Consider the following 16,487-nt stretch of genomic DNA (forward strand, 5'->3'; position numbering starts at 1 on the left):
AGGGTGTACATTTCACCCCAACTATTGTCCTGTGTACCAATGCTCTGAGAATTAAAAGTAGGACAATACTGTAAGAGCATTTGGTATTCTTCCAAAATTGCCACGACAAGACCAAAACCTTTTTTTTTTTTAGCTGTAAACATGTTTATTTCTGCTCTAATGTCGGCCATTTTGACACGGTGGTGTGCCATTTAGCAGCCGGAGCACAGCAGGCCTGATCCCGAACCACGTCACTGAGCAAACGCAAAAAGAACCTCTGTTCAGTACTGGGCACCTTTAGCCCTGATAGCAGCTGCTACACGTTGTCACGGTTACTCAGCAGAGTAGCCTCCTGCTGAGCTCGCGGACATTTGCACGTCCTGGTCAAGGTTGATGGGTGGACCCACGTGTCTCTGCTGTGTTTGAGTTCATTCCTAAGGTGTTCTTTAGATCTTTAACACCATTTCATGTGACAAACACGAGTTCTACACCCACGCATTAGTCGGAGCTCACGAGCTGCTCAGACTTCCCTTCATTTGTCAATAATTTCTGCAGTTTGCTGCCTCGTTCCCTCCATCTCTCATTCAGCAGGTTGAATAGCACGCTGCGTTAGCAGCTCATTTACTCCATGGCTTTGCCTTACATTACCATTATGAATATTGATGGGATAACCACGTCTGTCAATTCAGATACTGGCCCTGCGGTGCACGCCGGAAGCCGGAGCGTGTCGCAGAAAACATTCAGCTAAATGATACCTCGACTGTAACAAATCAGCTGTCTGACTCTCATGCATCAAACTAATGCTCACGAGGAGAACATTATTACACATTCTGTTGCGGCCGTCTAGTGTACCAGACAAATTGCCACTCAGGAAAAAGGTGATTTGAAGGTACGTATCTATTAAAGATCTGAGAGCGGGCTGCTCAGGGGCCGCGTTGTACTTTGTGACATGAAAAAACAAATGTGTTTGACTTTGAAAATTGAAATTGGCCTGCGCTGTTAAAGAGCTCTGTCGTTTCAAAGCATTTTTTCCAAGTAGAAAACAAATATTTAACAAAATAAAATCGATTTAGTACATATATTTAACCTATCATGAGTACAAATACTGCTGGATGGTAGGGGATGTAAATGGAGTGAAGGAAAACACATGACTCTTCTTTTTCTGTTCTCACTGAGTGGTTTTGAAATCAAAGGTGAGCAATCAGACCAGCAAGAAAGCAGACTCTTCAAACATTTAATTAAAATTCCAAACAGTTGCTATTAAAACCAAATAGCAAAACATTAATTCCTAACACGTTACTGTCTTATTCTGTAACCATTAAATGTGATTCATAATATGTGGATGCTGTGCAGTAAAATAAATGGAATTTAAGCAAAAAAGGTTCCAGGGAGCTAGGCCTACATCGCTCCTGTTATTCCTTGTCCAACAATAAAACCAACATCCTTCTGCTTGTGCTTCATAAAGACTGCAGGTAAACAACAGACTTTTGTCCCCAGTTTCAGGAAAAAGGGTTTAACAAAGTCTGAGCCTAACGCTGAACTCTGAGTCGATTAACCCTGAGGTGGTAAACTCTGAGTTACAAAACAGCAGATCAGAGTTTGTTCAGTCAACTCAGGGTTTTTTCACTCTGAGTTAAAAAAAAAGAAGCAAAAAGCGCTCATCAATGGAGCACCGATTCCACGATTCACCATGGCAGCCCAACAGGTAAACAAAAGGCAGTACTGCGCACATTTATCTTTAAACAAGAGCCTGAGTCAGAGCGGGGAAAAGTGTCAATGAGTTAACACAATAAAGTTTTAATCAGATATAAAGACGATGATTGTAAGCTCACAATGGGATAAGTATGTGTTTGGTGATTTAAAGGTTAAAATACAGTAGATTTTAAATCTTACACGTCTGTTTGGAACTTTACTCAACAGCACACAGTGGCTTTATTTCAGCTGCTGCAGCAAAAGTAGTAAAGTAAAACACTGTCACTGTAGTACTGTGAAACACGTTCACTATACGCAACCTTTTTAATAACTCACTTTCAAACCACTGCACTGCACCACTACTCAGAAATATTACCGTATAATTTCCAATATCATAGGAATTATGTTCCATCAGTGACAGATGACATCACCTAAGTGCACAGAGTTATATTCTCATATAAAAAAGACTGAGGGTGACTTGACTCTTTTCAATATGTGAACCTGTAGGAAAAAAACTCACTGAGTAACAAACTAGTATCACACCAGGATTTATATTCAGACAGTATACCTCAGCAAATGAACATGCTGCTATAGGTGCTTTGAAATGGACAGAATGGATAAGGAAATTAAATGAAACAGTCAGTCAGTCTGTAAGCGGGAGGAGACAGAGTTTGACAAAGAAAACCTGCCAGTTAGCAGATTAGGTTAACAGATTCAGTTACCATGGTAACAGACCCAGAGTTTGAGTTACCTCTCTTTCAGTTACTGAAAACCCAGAGTTTCCCTCATTTTAGGGTTAACTAACTCAGAGTTTTCACCTGCTTTCTGAATGAGGGCCCATTTTGTCACCTAAGTCATTGGTCATGTGAGTCGTTAGTCACTCGGTAGTGATGTAAACTTGCATTCTCTCTACTGGCCATCAGGGGGCGACTCCTCTGGTTGCAAGAAATCTATGAGAGAATAACTCTACTTCTCTCTTGATTTATTCCCTCAGTAAACATTGTGAACATGAGTTTATGGTCTCAATCTCTAGTTTCAAGTCTTTTTAAATACAGCATGATGCTCATTTAGTAAAGTATGGTCTATTTAGAGTTAAATAGACCATAAAGCAGGGAATACTTTAGGGCGGGCTTACTGTGATTGACAGGTTGCTGCTGCTAGCGGAGCCGTATCCGGCGTCTCTACGTCACTTCTCCATAATTCAAATATGGTCACTTTTGTTCATCGGCTGGAAAAAAACAACATGGCTAGTGTCGTAATCCAAGATGGCGAGGGTGAAATTGAGGCTTCAAAACGGTAGTCCATTAACCAATGGATGACGTTTGTGATTGAAAATTTCTACCTGATGGTGGTGCTGTATAAAAAAGTTGACATACCCAACCCTAGTGCAATGTCCTTGGCATGGCAAAAAGTTTAATCACTGCATTTTATAAAATAAAAGTTTGGTTTTGAAATCCATCCACTTTAAAACCTGTCAATCAAGTCACGAAGCTCTCAATTTACTGCAACACAATACCCATGTCAAACAGATGACTTCAGTCAGAATAGCATCTATAGGAAGAGTCTTGATTCAATGATGCTGAAGTGCTCTGAAGCATCAGAACCTTAGCATGCAGTATTTTAAGATAGTGTCTGATTACCGAAAGAAATTATCATTTTCAGCACTTGGCCTCAAACCAATTCCCTGTCAAAACACTGTTTGTCAGATCACCAATAATAAAAAGGCACCATCAAAGAGTTGTCTTGTTCCACATCAACAATCATAATGGAGCCTTTTAATGAATAGAAACCTCAGGATTTCAGTACTACACACATCAGTGTTTCTCTATCAGCTTCCCTCATTGGAAAGATCACTTTGCAACCAAAACCCAGTTAGAAAACACTGACCTCTGCTAGAGACCACGCACACACTCTGTCATATACTCTCAGAGACAAAGAGAGCCCAACAAATGGAAATAAGATGTGCATGTTGGCTGCAGAGCTCAGGTGCAACATTAAGAGGGATGAAGCACCTGCTGACCCGTCATCTCTCAGAAAAAAAATCGTCCAGAAAATAAAGCAGAGCTGGCAACCAGGAGAAAACACAAAGGAGTAGATGAAGCAGGAAACCAGGACGGTGATGACTGAGTCATACTTAGACTCTGGCATGTTTCCATAGATGTCATTTTGTTCAATTAAAGCTACTGGATCACTGCAATAAAAGGGGTGAGTTTTCATTATACATAATTGTGCTTTTGGAACTCTGTGTGGAAAAGTATTTTTTTACTCTTTTTTTGTGAAATATGAGGTGCCATATTGAAATAATACAAACAATACCAGATTTTATTTAAAGTGTACAAACTGGCCTCAAACCAAATTGCTTCATTGTTAAAATGTAATATTGATTATAGCAGATTGCTCCATGCAGTTTACAGATGGATGTGTAGATGTAGCGGGTTGCTGCTAATGACGAAGCAACTTAGACTTTTTGTTTATTTTAACTAAATCTCCCAAAAGAGCATCAGGCTTTGAAGCAAATTTGACATAGTGGCTTAATTGTGGTTTTCCAGCTGTCAGGTGACGACATGGGGCCCAAAGAGAGGTCTTGTATTCAGCAGGGACATTATTTTGTCGGTTTTACAGCCTGCAACTCTACTGTTTTGATTTAGTCTCACCGCTATGATCAGTGTCCTTTTCAGGCACAACTGGCAGTTCATTCAGAGAAAAAATTATAAAATCGACTGATACACTACCTGATCAGCACCAAAAGGCACACAGACAGCGTTAGCAGGCAACCAATGATCATTTGGCTGCTTAAAGGCCTTTCTTTTTATAAATTTGCGCGTCAATATACTTTTCTTACTGTTGTTATTGTCAGGAGGTAGATTTTTGGAACAGACATATCCAATACATAAACTATATTGTACAACAACACAGAGGCTCCGTTGTCCAAAACCAAGACTCCAAACTTTATTACTGCTTTCAACCTTGACAAAGGCAGTGCGGACCAGATCCATTATACACTGTGTTTATCTGAGGGAACTCACATTCACTCAGAGCGTTTGGCTAAAAGGAAACTCAATAAAATAGCTAACAGTAGCTTAGGCTGTACAGACTGATGACGCTCTGACTCAATAGGATCCTGGTAGTTGGTCCTCTGCCGGTGCAAATCTATTTAGAAGTTTTTATTGTAAAAGTGCATCTTTGTCACTAATATTGCTACCTGTATGAATAGTTTTGATGCCAAAGACTCGCAGCAATGTATTCCCCAGTTTCGGGTAATTTAATCCTAACACTCTCGGTGTGGAAAGGCCTTAAGAGACACATATTTACAATTTCACAAGATTATTATTGTCATTGTATTACAGGGTTGTGCAACGCAAGGCAATTTGTTGACCCATTTTGCTCAATAATAAAAACACTAAAGTATTCAAAATAAAAATAAACAAAATAAACAAAACTTAATTATAAGTGGACGGTGGAGAACAAATTAAGGAGTGTCACAGCCTGAGGAAAGAATCAGAATCAGAATCAGAATCAGCTTTATTGGCCATGTATGTGTACGCATCCATGGAATTTGACTCCGGCTACTTACGCTCACTAATACACAAAAACAAAGGATGTCCAAGAAAAAAAAAAGGATAAACATTAACTATTTTGTACACAGAAAAATAAAAATGCAAAAGTATATATATGAACCTAAAAACACAAAATACAACGACAATGAAGTATAGATAAAAGTGCAAATATGCAGAGTGCAAGGCTGCTTGAATAAATATGTAAACAATTTGAATTTAAAGTTACCGGGTTATTGCACATGGATTTGTACCATACAGAAGATTAATTATTAACTGTTCATCAGAGTGACGGCCAGAGGAAAGAAGCTGTTCTGGTGTCTGGTAGTTTTGGCGTACAGTGCCCTGTAGCGCCTACCAGAGGGGAGGAGTTGGAACTGGTTGTGTCCGGGGTGTGATGGGACTGCAGAGATGGCTCTGGCCCGTTTCCTGATTCTTGAGATGTACAAGTCCTGTATGGAGGGCAGGCTGGCCCCAATGATTCTCTCAAGTTGATGTAAAGTAAAATAGAACCAAAAGGAAAGTGAATATTGGGCTTCAAGTCTTCAGGTGACCAGAAACCCGAGTCCAAATTAATTGGTGTCGGCTTTACGTGTAAATAAGCCACTGTTTGCTGACACGTTTGTCACATCAACTTCAGCCCAACAACCAACTAATGCAACTCTAAAATCAAATCTATCAATCCTTCAACCGGAATCTGACACTCATTCACTGAAACACACTACATCTTTTGTCTCTTTTAGCATGGTTTCTCCCCCATTTTCGCAGTTTGACCGCAGTTTCCTGTGATTATTGGTAAGACCCCAAGAAGCCCAGCTGCCACTCCAGAGTCCATTCCTATTCTGTGATAACGGCTCCATTGGCTCTCCACAGCTGGCAAAGATTTCATGGAGCTGAAGGCAGAGACCCAAAACTTCTAGTGCGTGTGATCGTGGACCAAAAAGCCCTTTGGGATCAAATCGACATCCAGCAGTGATATTACTAGCAGTGTCCTTTGAAGCTAGCACTCGCTGGTTATTTTCCCCATTGCCTCAACACAATACCTTTAATAAAGCACTGTTCAGCTCACATCCCTTCAATTTGAAATCACATTTCCATCACCATTGTGCCTACGTTCATTTAAGAATGATAAATTAGGTTTTTCTCCAAGATTATCTAACACAATTCCCGTCGCATGGGTGTGAGTGCTCTTCCAGCAGGATGCTGGGTACTTCTTATGGGCAATTTTGAGTGAATAGGGCCTGATTTTGATGAAGGCCATGATGATCACTCCATTCAGGCCAAGTAAGAAGGAGATAAAAAACTTTGGAAGTCTTTATACTGAGAGCTCTATTAATAAGTGTTGAGAAGGGAATAAAAAGGGATTCATTCCGACTTTTTTTTTGGCCTTCAGGGCTTCTTCACAGGACATAAAGGACAATGGACGTGAAATTTAGCTCTAAAATATGAAGCTGCAAGAGAGAGTGTAAAATTTATGCTACTGCCTCCTTTGCTGGAAACGAGGGGAAAGTTGCGCCGTCCCTTAATCTGAATTTGTGATACTGATGTACTACTCTGTGGAGAATAACTTGTAAAATGTAGAAAAGGTCACTGTGACAGGATTCAGGATGACTTTTTTTTTTACAATAAGAAGACATAATTTCTTATTCGCAAAGTCAGCCCTCTATTCGCCGCCGATAGAGTGTCTCCACGCTGTAGATCAGTATGACATCACGGTTTAGAGTCATGAGTTTGGTTCCAGGACAGAACGGTTCATTCTACTTATTCCACAGTATAACAACCCAATTATTTCCCATTTTTGGCGTTGTACGCCTCAGTTATCCGAAATATTACCACTCACTTTTCAGTTAATAAAGTATATTTTACGTATAGTTTTGACTATAAAACCAGAGGAAAACATATTGAGGGATAATCACAGCTTGTATACTGTTTTGAAACCATCTAAAAAATGATCACAAAGATCAATGGTCCAATGTGGTGGCGGCTGCAACATCTGTTTCTGGTCATAACTGATGTGATGTGATTTTTTTCAGTAAGAACAGTACCGACAATTATTTAAAAAAAACAGACTGTAATAACATTAACATAAATTGTGTGTGTATTCATTTTGACAACCCATTCTCATTACCAACTCGTCTGATACCAACGAGCTGAAGGACCCTAGTGTTAACCTATCAATGTCATTATCAGACTGTCAAAGTGACTGACGTAGTGAAAAAAATGGGAAAGTCTGTGAAAGGAGGAGGTAGAGTTGGCGGTTGGGTCAAACAAACACAGGACTTTCACCCAGGAGACGGCTGTTTCTGACTGTTGTAAAACCAAAAATCAATGTTAACCTATTTCACCATAGTTTTGTTACTTAACTAATGCCGTGTGCGTAAGTTAAGTAACAAACATTTATTTTACGTATTAAATAGACTTATTTGAACCTAAACCATGATCTCCTCCTGAAATTAACCACGTTAACCTAATAAAGATGTAACACACATCCAAAACTGATGCTAGAGAGCAACCTAGAGCGTCCTATTTGAAGCATAGAGACGCTGATCAAGTCCAGTTGGAAGTGAAAATGTGTTGATTTTAAGGCACAAATGAGTTTTAACTTAGAATAAATTGGTCATTACCCCTTAATTAATGTTTCAGAGAACAGGGTGAGTGTATTGTTTAGGTTTTGAACCACTTGTTTAGTGAGAAAAAAATTGTAACATCCATGTGACTCACAGAGCCACTAGCATGGTTTTAAACTGTTAGCCTAATTTTATAATATCACCTATCATAGCTTTATGTAAGTTCTAAAACTTATATGAGTTGTTTAAGAAGCTTTTTAGAGACTGTAGACTTTACACCAAGCCTGTACTCAAGTTCTGCATCTCTGGCTTCAGATAACAAGTGAGTATGAGACAAAGTCCACGGCGTACCAGAATCTAAGAAGGAACTGAGATGTCCTCTAACAAAAGCCTGGAGCCGTCCCATCGTGTCACAAAGCCAACTCTGCCCTCTCTACTCAACCGTCCTCATCCTGAGGACACTGCTGCTGAGGCTGGTCACACTGAGGGGACACTGGGAGAACCTACCCTCCAGTGTTTTGGCTCTTTCTGAGAACTGCGGCATGGATTTCCGCCAAACAATCGAATGATTCTACTCGCTCACGTGTTTGAGGTTGAAAGTCAAACTGTGGTTAAAAATGCAAGTGTAAAGGACAACATGACAATCTTCTTAATGGGGGACAAGGCAAAGGTTTGCTCAATCATGGGGAGGCGTGTCCTTATTAACATTTACATATGGTGGGAGGAGCACATGGCTCCCTGTTGCATTTGGTATTCACACTAGAATATCATATTAGAAAAACAGTTCAAAAACGTTTTGCAAAGTCACCACAAAATTCAATATCAGAAAAGCTAAGTATCTAGATTGCAGAATAATAAAAAAAACACACACACACAGCAGATATTATTCAAATAAAATAAAACTGGCTCCGACTTGGTTCCTGAAGAGGAGACCTCAGGGGCTAGATTTGGAATAAACATATTAGAAATATATTAAAGAAATGTATCACAGAAACTTCAGTAAATACATATACATATATAGAAAGAACACAGTGTAGAAAAAACAATTTTATTACCGAAAGAACAATGAAGTACCATAAATTAAGGAGAGATTCTACCATCTGCTGCAACACAGAGTTACTGCACTCACAACAGGGCAAATCTGATAAATAAAAGTACTTGCAGCACAAACCTGGGAATATGCATGGTGTGTGCATTATTTATTAACTGGGAAGGAATTACCATGTGGCAATATTCGGTAAGTTGGCCTTGGTGATTAATGATATCAGCATTGGTGCAGAAAAGACCTGAGAGGTGTTCCCATCATATTCTTACAGTGCATGTCTCATTGGCTGTTTTTTTTTTTTGCCATAGTGTGCAACTCTTTTAAATTAATTAAATTAATTCAAATTAAAGTCAGAAAAATGTACAGTGAAAAATATGATTATTTACTATTAAAATACTTGAATAAGTAATATTAAATATAATACAGTCAGTTAAACAAATAGCAGATTTTCATAGTCAATAATAAAAAATTAAAAAATAAATAATTAAATAGAAAATAAAAACTTAATTGAAAGCCTACATTTGTTTCAATTACTTTATTATCTGTCATATTACTTACTTATAAGACCTTACAACCTTTTAAAAAATGATGACAAAAAACACTTCAAAGTACCCTTCTTTACTCTTTACTCTTTTTAGGAGCCACTGAGAGCAGAATATAAGAGTATTCAAATGCATTAAAACTGACTACTACACCGAGAAACAAGTCAGAAAGTGACTAATACTGCCTCCAGGTGGAGCTGGAAGACAACAGATCTTTACAGGTCATCATGCAGCCATAACCCTCCTCCTACAGCGAGGTCCCTTTTAGATTCATACAGTCACTGTAATCCCTCATACAACCCATACAACCTTCGAGGCAAAGCAGTTATTTGAGTAATCTCATCAGTAGTAGTCATTCATACTAACTCAGAATAGTTTAATGAGTATACATGTTAAACCTTTATTGTTCTATTATTTAGTTATTTCATTGTTGTTTTTTAATATAGCATGTGTGTACTTTAACTCAATTTTCATTTTCCCTGCTGAGTGTTATTGATTTGAGTGTGTCAATGAAATAATTTCTCCTTGTCGATCAATAAAGTTGTATGATCTTATTTAATCATGGAGGGTGATTGTTCCGAGGTGAAGAGAATAGCATCAGAGGAACTAGAGGGCAATGAATCACTACATATACCATCACTTTGAATTATTCAGTTCAAATGTAGAATTATCAGGATTAGATAGTGTGGAGGGCTGCGGCTGGGCTGGTGACAGATAAAACCACACTTCCCACAAGGCCTTGCGTTGTCAATAAGGAAATGGGTTAGGTAAATATCTCTTCCTGAAATGATTTTTTTAACCTGCATACGTAGCTTTCTATTCTCTGTCGTCTTTATAAATGTGGAGTGTGTGTAAACGAGGTACAAGAATGGACGCTTCTTGAACCACCAACTTATTCTGTGACTGTTTGCGTAAGCTAACAGCAGCGTTAGCTACGTGACTTTCGACGTCACTTACACCAGACTGCGTTTAAAAAAAACATGCTAATTGAATATTGCCCTGCTAAGAGAGTGAAGAGACGAAGCGGCGGCAACGTGAATTAACGTCATGTTAAACTATTGTAGAAAGGACACCGTTTACTTCGCTTTAACTTCAGAAAAGTTCACAGAATATCATTTGCAAAAGTTGAAATAGTTCGCTGAATACGTGAACATGGTACTAATGTCAAGCTAAACAAGTGTTTCGTTGCGTCATGAGATTTGTCCCTTTGCCAGAAAGCAATTGCATTTTCCCCACTGTGGTTTTGTAACACTAACTTGGTAAGTTTGTCACTTTTTGGAAAGTCAGCAAAAAGTTTTCACTCCACTTTAATCTTAAAAAAAAAGAACCCCTTCATCTCTGTTTGTCTCATGACTCTACACCCAAACTGAATAATGGAGCCCACTCCCACTTTCCATCTTATTTATAGGCAGCAGATGCAGCAGGCTGGCCCCTGGTCTCCCAGCTGGTCCTCAGCCTCTGACTGCTTCCCCCTCAGCCACCTCAATAATACAGCTGAATGTGGAAGTGAGAATTCAGTTGAACCAGAGAAACAAGAAGTGAGAGCAAATACCTCTGTGAGTATCAGTGAAAGAGTAACCAGGGTCAGATCTAAATAAAAAGACAATAACTTCTATATGATTTGGAGTTAAGTTCCGTGCTGCAGAATCAGGAAGTTTTGTCGGTGTTAGAGCAGCGCTGGACCAGGTAAGAAGTCCAACACCGGTGCATATTTCCTATGGTAATGAAATGTCCAGCTTATGATACAATAGTTGAGTTTGATGTGATGCATATATAAATAGTGGCAGTCGAAGGAAAGAAGTGAACTGTTGACAATGATTAAACCACTTCTATAGCAGTATAGTATTTGTTTTCAATGGATAAGTAGAGATTGTTAAAAGTAATTTAAGTTCATTTTCACAGGGTTTTATATTGTTTCTTATTTCTGGTATTCATTGAATTTAATTAATGTTCAAGTGTTCCTCTTACTGGTTCAGCCTACACATCTCTGCAGGATGCGGTCCATCGTGAGCTTCTACATATGCTACCTGCTGTGCCTGGGCCTGAGCCTGGCCTGCGTGGTGTGTGTGTGTTTGTGGAACGTCCAGTGGCGGGGGGGTTTCTCCTGGGACAGTTCGATACTGCAGTTCAACTGGCACCCGGTCCTGATGGTGACCGGCCTGGTTGTGCTGTACGGCAATGGTGAGTGTCTTTTTTTGGGGGGGGAGATTTGGATGAAACAGTATCATTTCTGTTTCTCACTTTTGTTCTTCCTTGTGACAGTCAGCCTGTATTAAGATAATTACACACTGCAGGTTTCAAAGAGACCTAACGTATAATTAAATGCATCGTTTCAGTAGCATAGATGTGGGCTGACGTCCACAGGGACCGTTCATCTTTAAGTGCCACACCTCAGTGGTTGAAATCAATTTTTTATTCTAAGGTTACGCAGAATTTGATTGAATGAAATAAGACGCCTTTCAGCAAGGAACTGCAATGTATCTCCACCAAGGTATTGTATATTCTAATTGGATTCATGTGAACACAATCGGTCGATACAAGGTAGAAACTTCAAATTTTTACATATATCAGTTACTGCACAGTGCACATGTAGGGCAGACCCTCTGTACATAAAATGGTACGGAAGGTTTTGAAATATGTCAAAAATGAAGGCAGCAGTTAGTAAGTGTCAGTAAATAAGTAAAATTTTGTTTCATAGACCCACAAATGACCCTACAGACATTGCTTCATGCGATATTAAGAGGTCAGAAGTTTTAATGCCTATATTACATGTTTCAAATTCTGAATGGCAGTAAATATCAACTGTTTTCACACTCATACTAATAATGCTTGGTCTTTAGAAGTTTAATAATACATGCCACAGAGGAACATTCACAACAACACATCAACTTTCAGTACCTAGTATGAGTAAATCTCCTAAAAACACCAGATCCTACATTTCCCATAATGCAACAATGCCCATGTCTTTTCACCTCCATGCCTCCAGTTTGTAATACGGACTCAAAAGATTTGTCTTGAGGCCAAAATCATGAGAACCAAAATGCCTTTATAACCCAGATGACATAAACTGCAATGTACACATGACATTCTGCACCTTCTCTGTCGCTCCCTACAGGAGCTGTGTTGTACCGCGTCCCCCTGACCTGGGGTCAGAATAAACTCCCCTGGAAACTGGTGCATGCCGCACTGATGCTCCTCGCCCTGATCCTGTCCATTGTGGGGCTTTGTGCTGTGTTTGGCTTCCACAATGCTAACAACACCCCTAACCTCTACTCTTTGCACAGCTGGATCGGAATCGCTGCTACGGCTCTTTTTGCCATACAGGTAGAGTTAAAATGCAAAAAATGAATCGCTTTATTAGTCAAGTGGAATAAGGTGGGCATGGTTTTTGTTCTGCCTTGATCTTTGTCTGTGTTCACTGTATGTGTGGATGTCTGTCCCTTGCATCCGTCCATCCAGTGGGTGGCGGGTATGGCTGGCTTCCTCCTGCCCTGCTCCCCCATGTCACTGCGTGTTCTCCTGAAACCCGTCCACGTGTGGATGGGAGGCACCATCCTGTGGCTCAGCATCGCCGCCTGCATCTCCGGAATCAATGAGAAACTCTTCTTTGTTCTGTGAGTGCCATATTTCGGAGTGCCCTTTTTTTATAAATATTTTCCTTAAAGCTATTATGATAAAATTGGCCTCTTGAATGTATTTTTTTCCACAGCAAAGGCAGTGCCTCTGAGGCGTATTCTGCCCTTCCTCCCGAGGCCTTGTTTGCAAATGTTTTAGGAGTTTTGATCGTAGCCTTCGGCTTGGTTGTCCTTAAGATTTTGTCCAACCGTGAATGGCAGCGACCCGACCCCAGGCCTGAGGATCTGGCTTACGCGGTGAGAATATCAGCAGCAGAAATGCAATAAAAGAGATAAGAGGATTTATTTTAATCAAGTATTTTATAATCATCCTTATCTACTCTCTCCCACAGCCATTGCTTCAAGAAGAAAACGAATGAAGGGAATTTATAAGATATGCTCACCGCAAACCTGTCAATGCAAAATCAGTTTATCCATCACAGATCACAATTCCCTCCAACAATCCAAAAGTTCAAGTTCAGTTGAATGTACAAGCAGTTATCTGAACACTGAGAATTATCTGTGTGTGTTTTGGGTGTAAATATTTATTTGAATATTATATATAAAATAGCTTTTTCTCCAAAGAGTAAAATAAAGTTTGCTTCTCCAAAATATTCTCCTCGTGCACTGTTAATAATCTTGCTAGCCAGTGTAGAGAACCTTCATTTTAGATTATTTTACCACTGAGGTTTTCCTAAGGGGAAGAATATGTAAACCAAAAAATAAAAAGTAACATTTGTTCAAAGCTGATGTTTCATAATATGAGTTAAATGCCTGACTAACATCTATGATGAAACATTGCTTTATCAGTTACCTTAATGCTGATAGTGTTCAGCAGTTCACTCCCTTATTTAAGATCAATACTGAAGTCATCATGAATTAGAATGACACTTTATCAGGGCTGTAACAAATGCCATTTCAAGGCTTCAATTGAGGTTTTTGAACAAAGCTTTATTTATTTTTATTTTATTGGTTTATTTGGTAGGGACAGTTCACATTAATAAAACATTTCTGTAAATGCGCAAGAGACTATTTTTCATCTGTAGTCTCCTCATATTTTATTACATCTTCATCTTACAACAAAGATTTTCCGCCCCGTTAAAGGTGTAGTCTATAGCATCATTGGACTTCAATTGGCACAGTGATTCCCAAACTGTGCCACTTGTGATAAGTGAGTTTCTATCTAATGGTACAGAAGAGCCATGCTAAAAGACGTAGTAATTGCACTCCAACTGGCCCAAGTTCTTAACTTAAACCCCCCCCAAAAGTGTAATTCAATTAAATTGAATTACAGAAAACATTAATTACAAAATCACATTACAGTACAGGATGTAAAAAAAAAAAAAAAAAATGGTCTTAATCGTTTCAATATTATAGTAATACAATTTGGTTGGATGTTATGTCTAACGGAGCGTGAAATAGTAGCAATGTTAGTAACTTAGCTAAATGCATTGAGATTCTGGCTCCTCAGTTATTGATTTAAGCAGAATAAGTGGGATTTTGAGATGGTTACAACGTCCAAAAGACAGTGGAGTGTAAAATGACAACGCTGCCTTGACAGAGTCATACGCATCTTTTAATACTGAAGAGGAGTTGGAGACGGCAGTTGAGCCACCGAGCCGCACCACCTCCAGCAAAATAAAAAGATGTTACCAGGTAGCTAAAATAATCCGGGGTCCATCGCTACAGGGCCAGAGGAACAGCAAAGCTTTTTTTAAAGTGGCTCCTTGTAACATTGTTGGTATCTGCAGTTAGAAGTGGTAATGGCAAATTTGGTTTGGTACATGGTTTGAAAAGTTTGCTAACCTCCCTTCGTATGTGGTGAGTGTTAAAAAATCCTATTTACTGGTGGCAGTGAAAATGTTGTTTTCTTAAGACCAAAACCAACAAATATGGAGTGAAGCAGAATGTTTTGCTAGATAAAAACATGTTGTGAATTTAGGAAATTATTACATTTACCCTTTTTGGATCACACGAGTCGGACACAATCCTACGCAGACACCACTGGAATTTAATTCTAGCAATAGTATAATACTAATGATATCAGTGAAGTTTAAACAAAATGAATACAGAATTATGACACGCTCTTTTATTCGGTATATAGATTTTTCTCCGAGTTTCGATAACACTAATGTGAAGTCAACTTTTCAGTATATACACATCCCCCCCATGTAAAATGAACAGCTTCAGATAAAATGCTTACCTTTTCCTTTCTTTACAGTGGTTTTCACACCTATCAGGTAATAAATGCACTTTGATATAATAAATCATTTGAAATTCACTCTCAATTTCTCATCTGATTTGGGGACATCTGTTTGAAGCCAATTGTAGGACTTCCTAGGTAACCATAAAAAACGCTTTCATCTCCTTTTCCAAAACTAAAATGAACGCAATAAAATCTGTCTGTCTGAGTAAACCTATATCTCTATTACTGAGTGCTGTGTGAGTGGGTTCAGCAGGAACTACTTTTTTTGGTTGATTTCATACTAGGGAAGGATTTTCCTCTTTGAGCTTTAACTCAACTCTGCAGTGCAAACTTCTGTTCAGACTTTTAACAATGATCCATCTGATATCATCCACTCAAGATTCCTTGAAATGTTTCCCTCAATGACATGAAGTTAAAACTGAACATTAAGAAAGTGAAACAAGTTTGCCATTGGTGTGATTTGTCTGATACTCTTCTGAGACATCCTGGCTCACCACAGAGAGGCTGTCCAGCTGTCAACCTTCCTAACAAATCATTGCTGAAGTACTTTGATTACCAAAACCACAAAAGACAGAAGTAGAGAAAACCCCTGAGGGAAGTCTGCAGTGAATGTGTACAGCACGTGGCTCAACATAGAGTTGTGTGAGTGATCCCACAGAATAACATCATGTGTCTCACTGACAGATGCATAAAACAGAGTTACAGTAGGACACCCCTGAGTGTAGATTCAGAACTCCAGTTCTAATGGAAAGCCGTGTGGGGGGTCTGGTGCTTGGTTTTACAGTGCAGGAGCTGGGGGGTGACTTAATGTGTTGATCCTGCAAATGTCTTCAGTGAAGGATTTTGGAAATGTGCACGTTTGCTTTCTAGCAGAGAGTTAGATGAGCAGATTTACACCACTGGAGTGTATCTATGTTCCCAGGGTTCAATGCTGCCAGGGTCCTATGTTATCCTGCTCAATAAGTCCTTTTAAGGGATTTTATGTTCTTAGTAGTGTTATAATCAAGGTCAAATGTACAATGTATATTTCTCTAGGTCAATATGTTGAAAACCTAAAATCTTAAAATGTTAAAGGACAAGCCAGTTAACTTGACTTAAGACATTGATACCTCCACAGTGCTGCAAAGGATTATTACCTTTCAAACGTCCATCTCCCTTTATCTGTTTGCACTTCTTTGGAATTGAGAAGATAGCTCTTACCAATCTATTTTAATGTTAGATTGGGAACGTAGATATGACCCCGATGTCACTCCTGTGTCTGTACGGTAAATCTAAAGCTAGCCTTGGT

General features: G+C 39.1%; 1 protein-coding gene across 5 annotated transcripts; it reads left to right on the plus strand.

Moving 5' to 3' along the window:
- The first annotated feature begins 10,077 nt into the window (after positions 1 to 10,077).
- On the plus strand, positions 10,078 to 14,267 carry LOC129100871 (lysosomal membrane ascorbate-dependent ferrireductase CYB561A3). Of its 5 annotated transcripts, none has more exons than XM_054610408.1 (7): positions 10,078 to 10,146; positions 10,788 to 10,935; positions 11,356 to 11,560; positions 12,495 to 12,703; positions 12,839 to 12,993; positions 13,089 to 13,251; positions 13,347 to 14,267. In XM_054610408.1, exons 2-7 carry the CDS (start codon positions 10,795 to 10,797, stop codon positions 13,371 to 13,373), a joined length of 900 nt encoding a protein of 299 aa, XP_054466383.1. In that variant the 5' UTR covers positions 10,078 to 10,146; positions 10,788 to 10,794; the 3' UTR covers positions 13,374 to 14,267. The 5 variants fall into 5 exon arrangements, with proteins under 5 accessions (XP_054466383.1, XP_054466382.1, XP_054466384.1 ...); XM_054610407.1 differs by lacking the exon at positions 10,078 to 10,146 and adding an exon at positions 10,181 to 10,638; XM_054610409.1 differs by lacking the exon at positions 10,078 to 10,146 and having other exon boundaries at positions 10,842 to 11,065; positions 13,347 to 14,265.
- The last annotated feature ends 2,220 nt before the right edge of the window (positions 14,268 to 16,487 follow it).

Source organism: Anoplopoma fimbria, chromosome 13 (genome assembly GCF_027596085.1).
Source record: "Anoplopoma fimbria isolate UVic2021 breed Golden Eagle Sablefish chromosome 13, Afim_UVic_2022, whole genome shotgun sequence".
NCBI lineage: Eukaryota > Metazoa > Chordata > Actinopteri > Perciformes > Anoplopomatidae > Anoplopoma > Anoplopoma fimbria.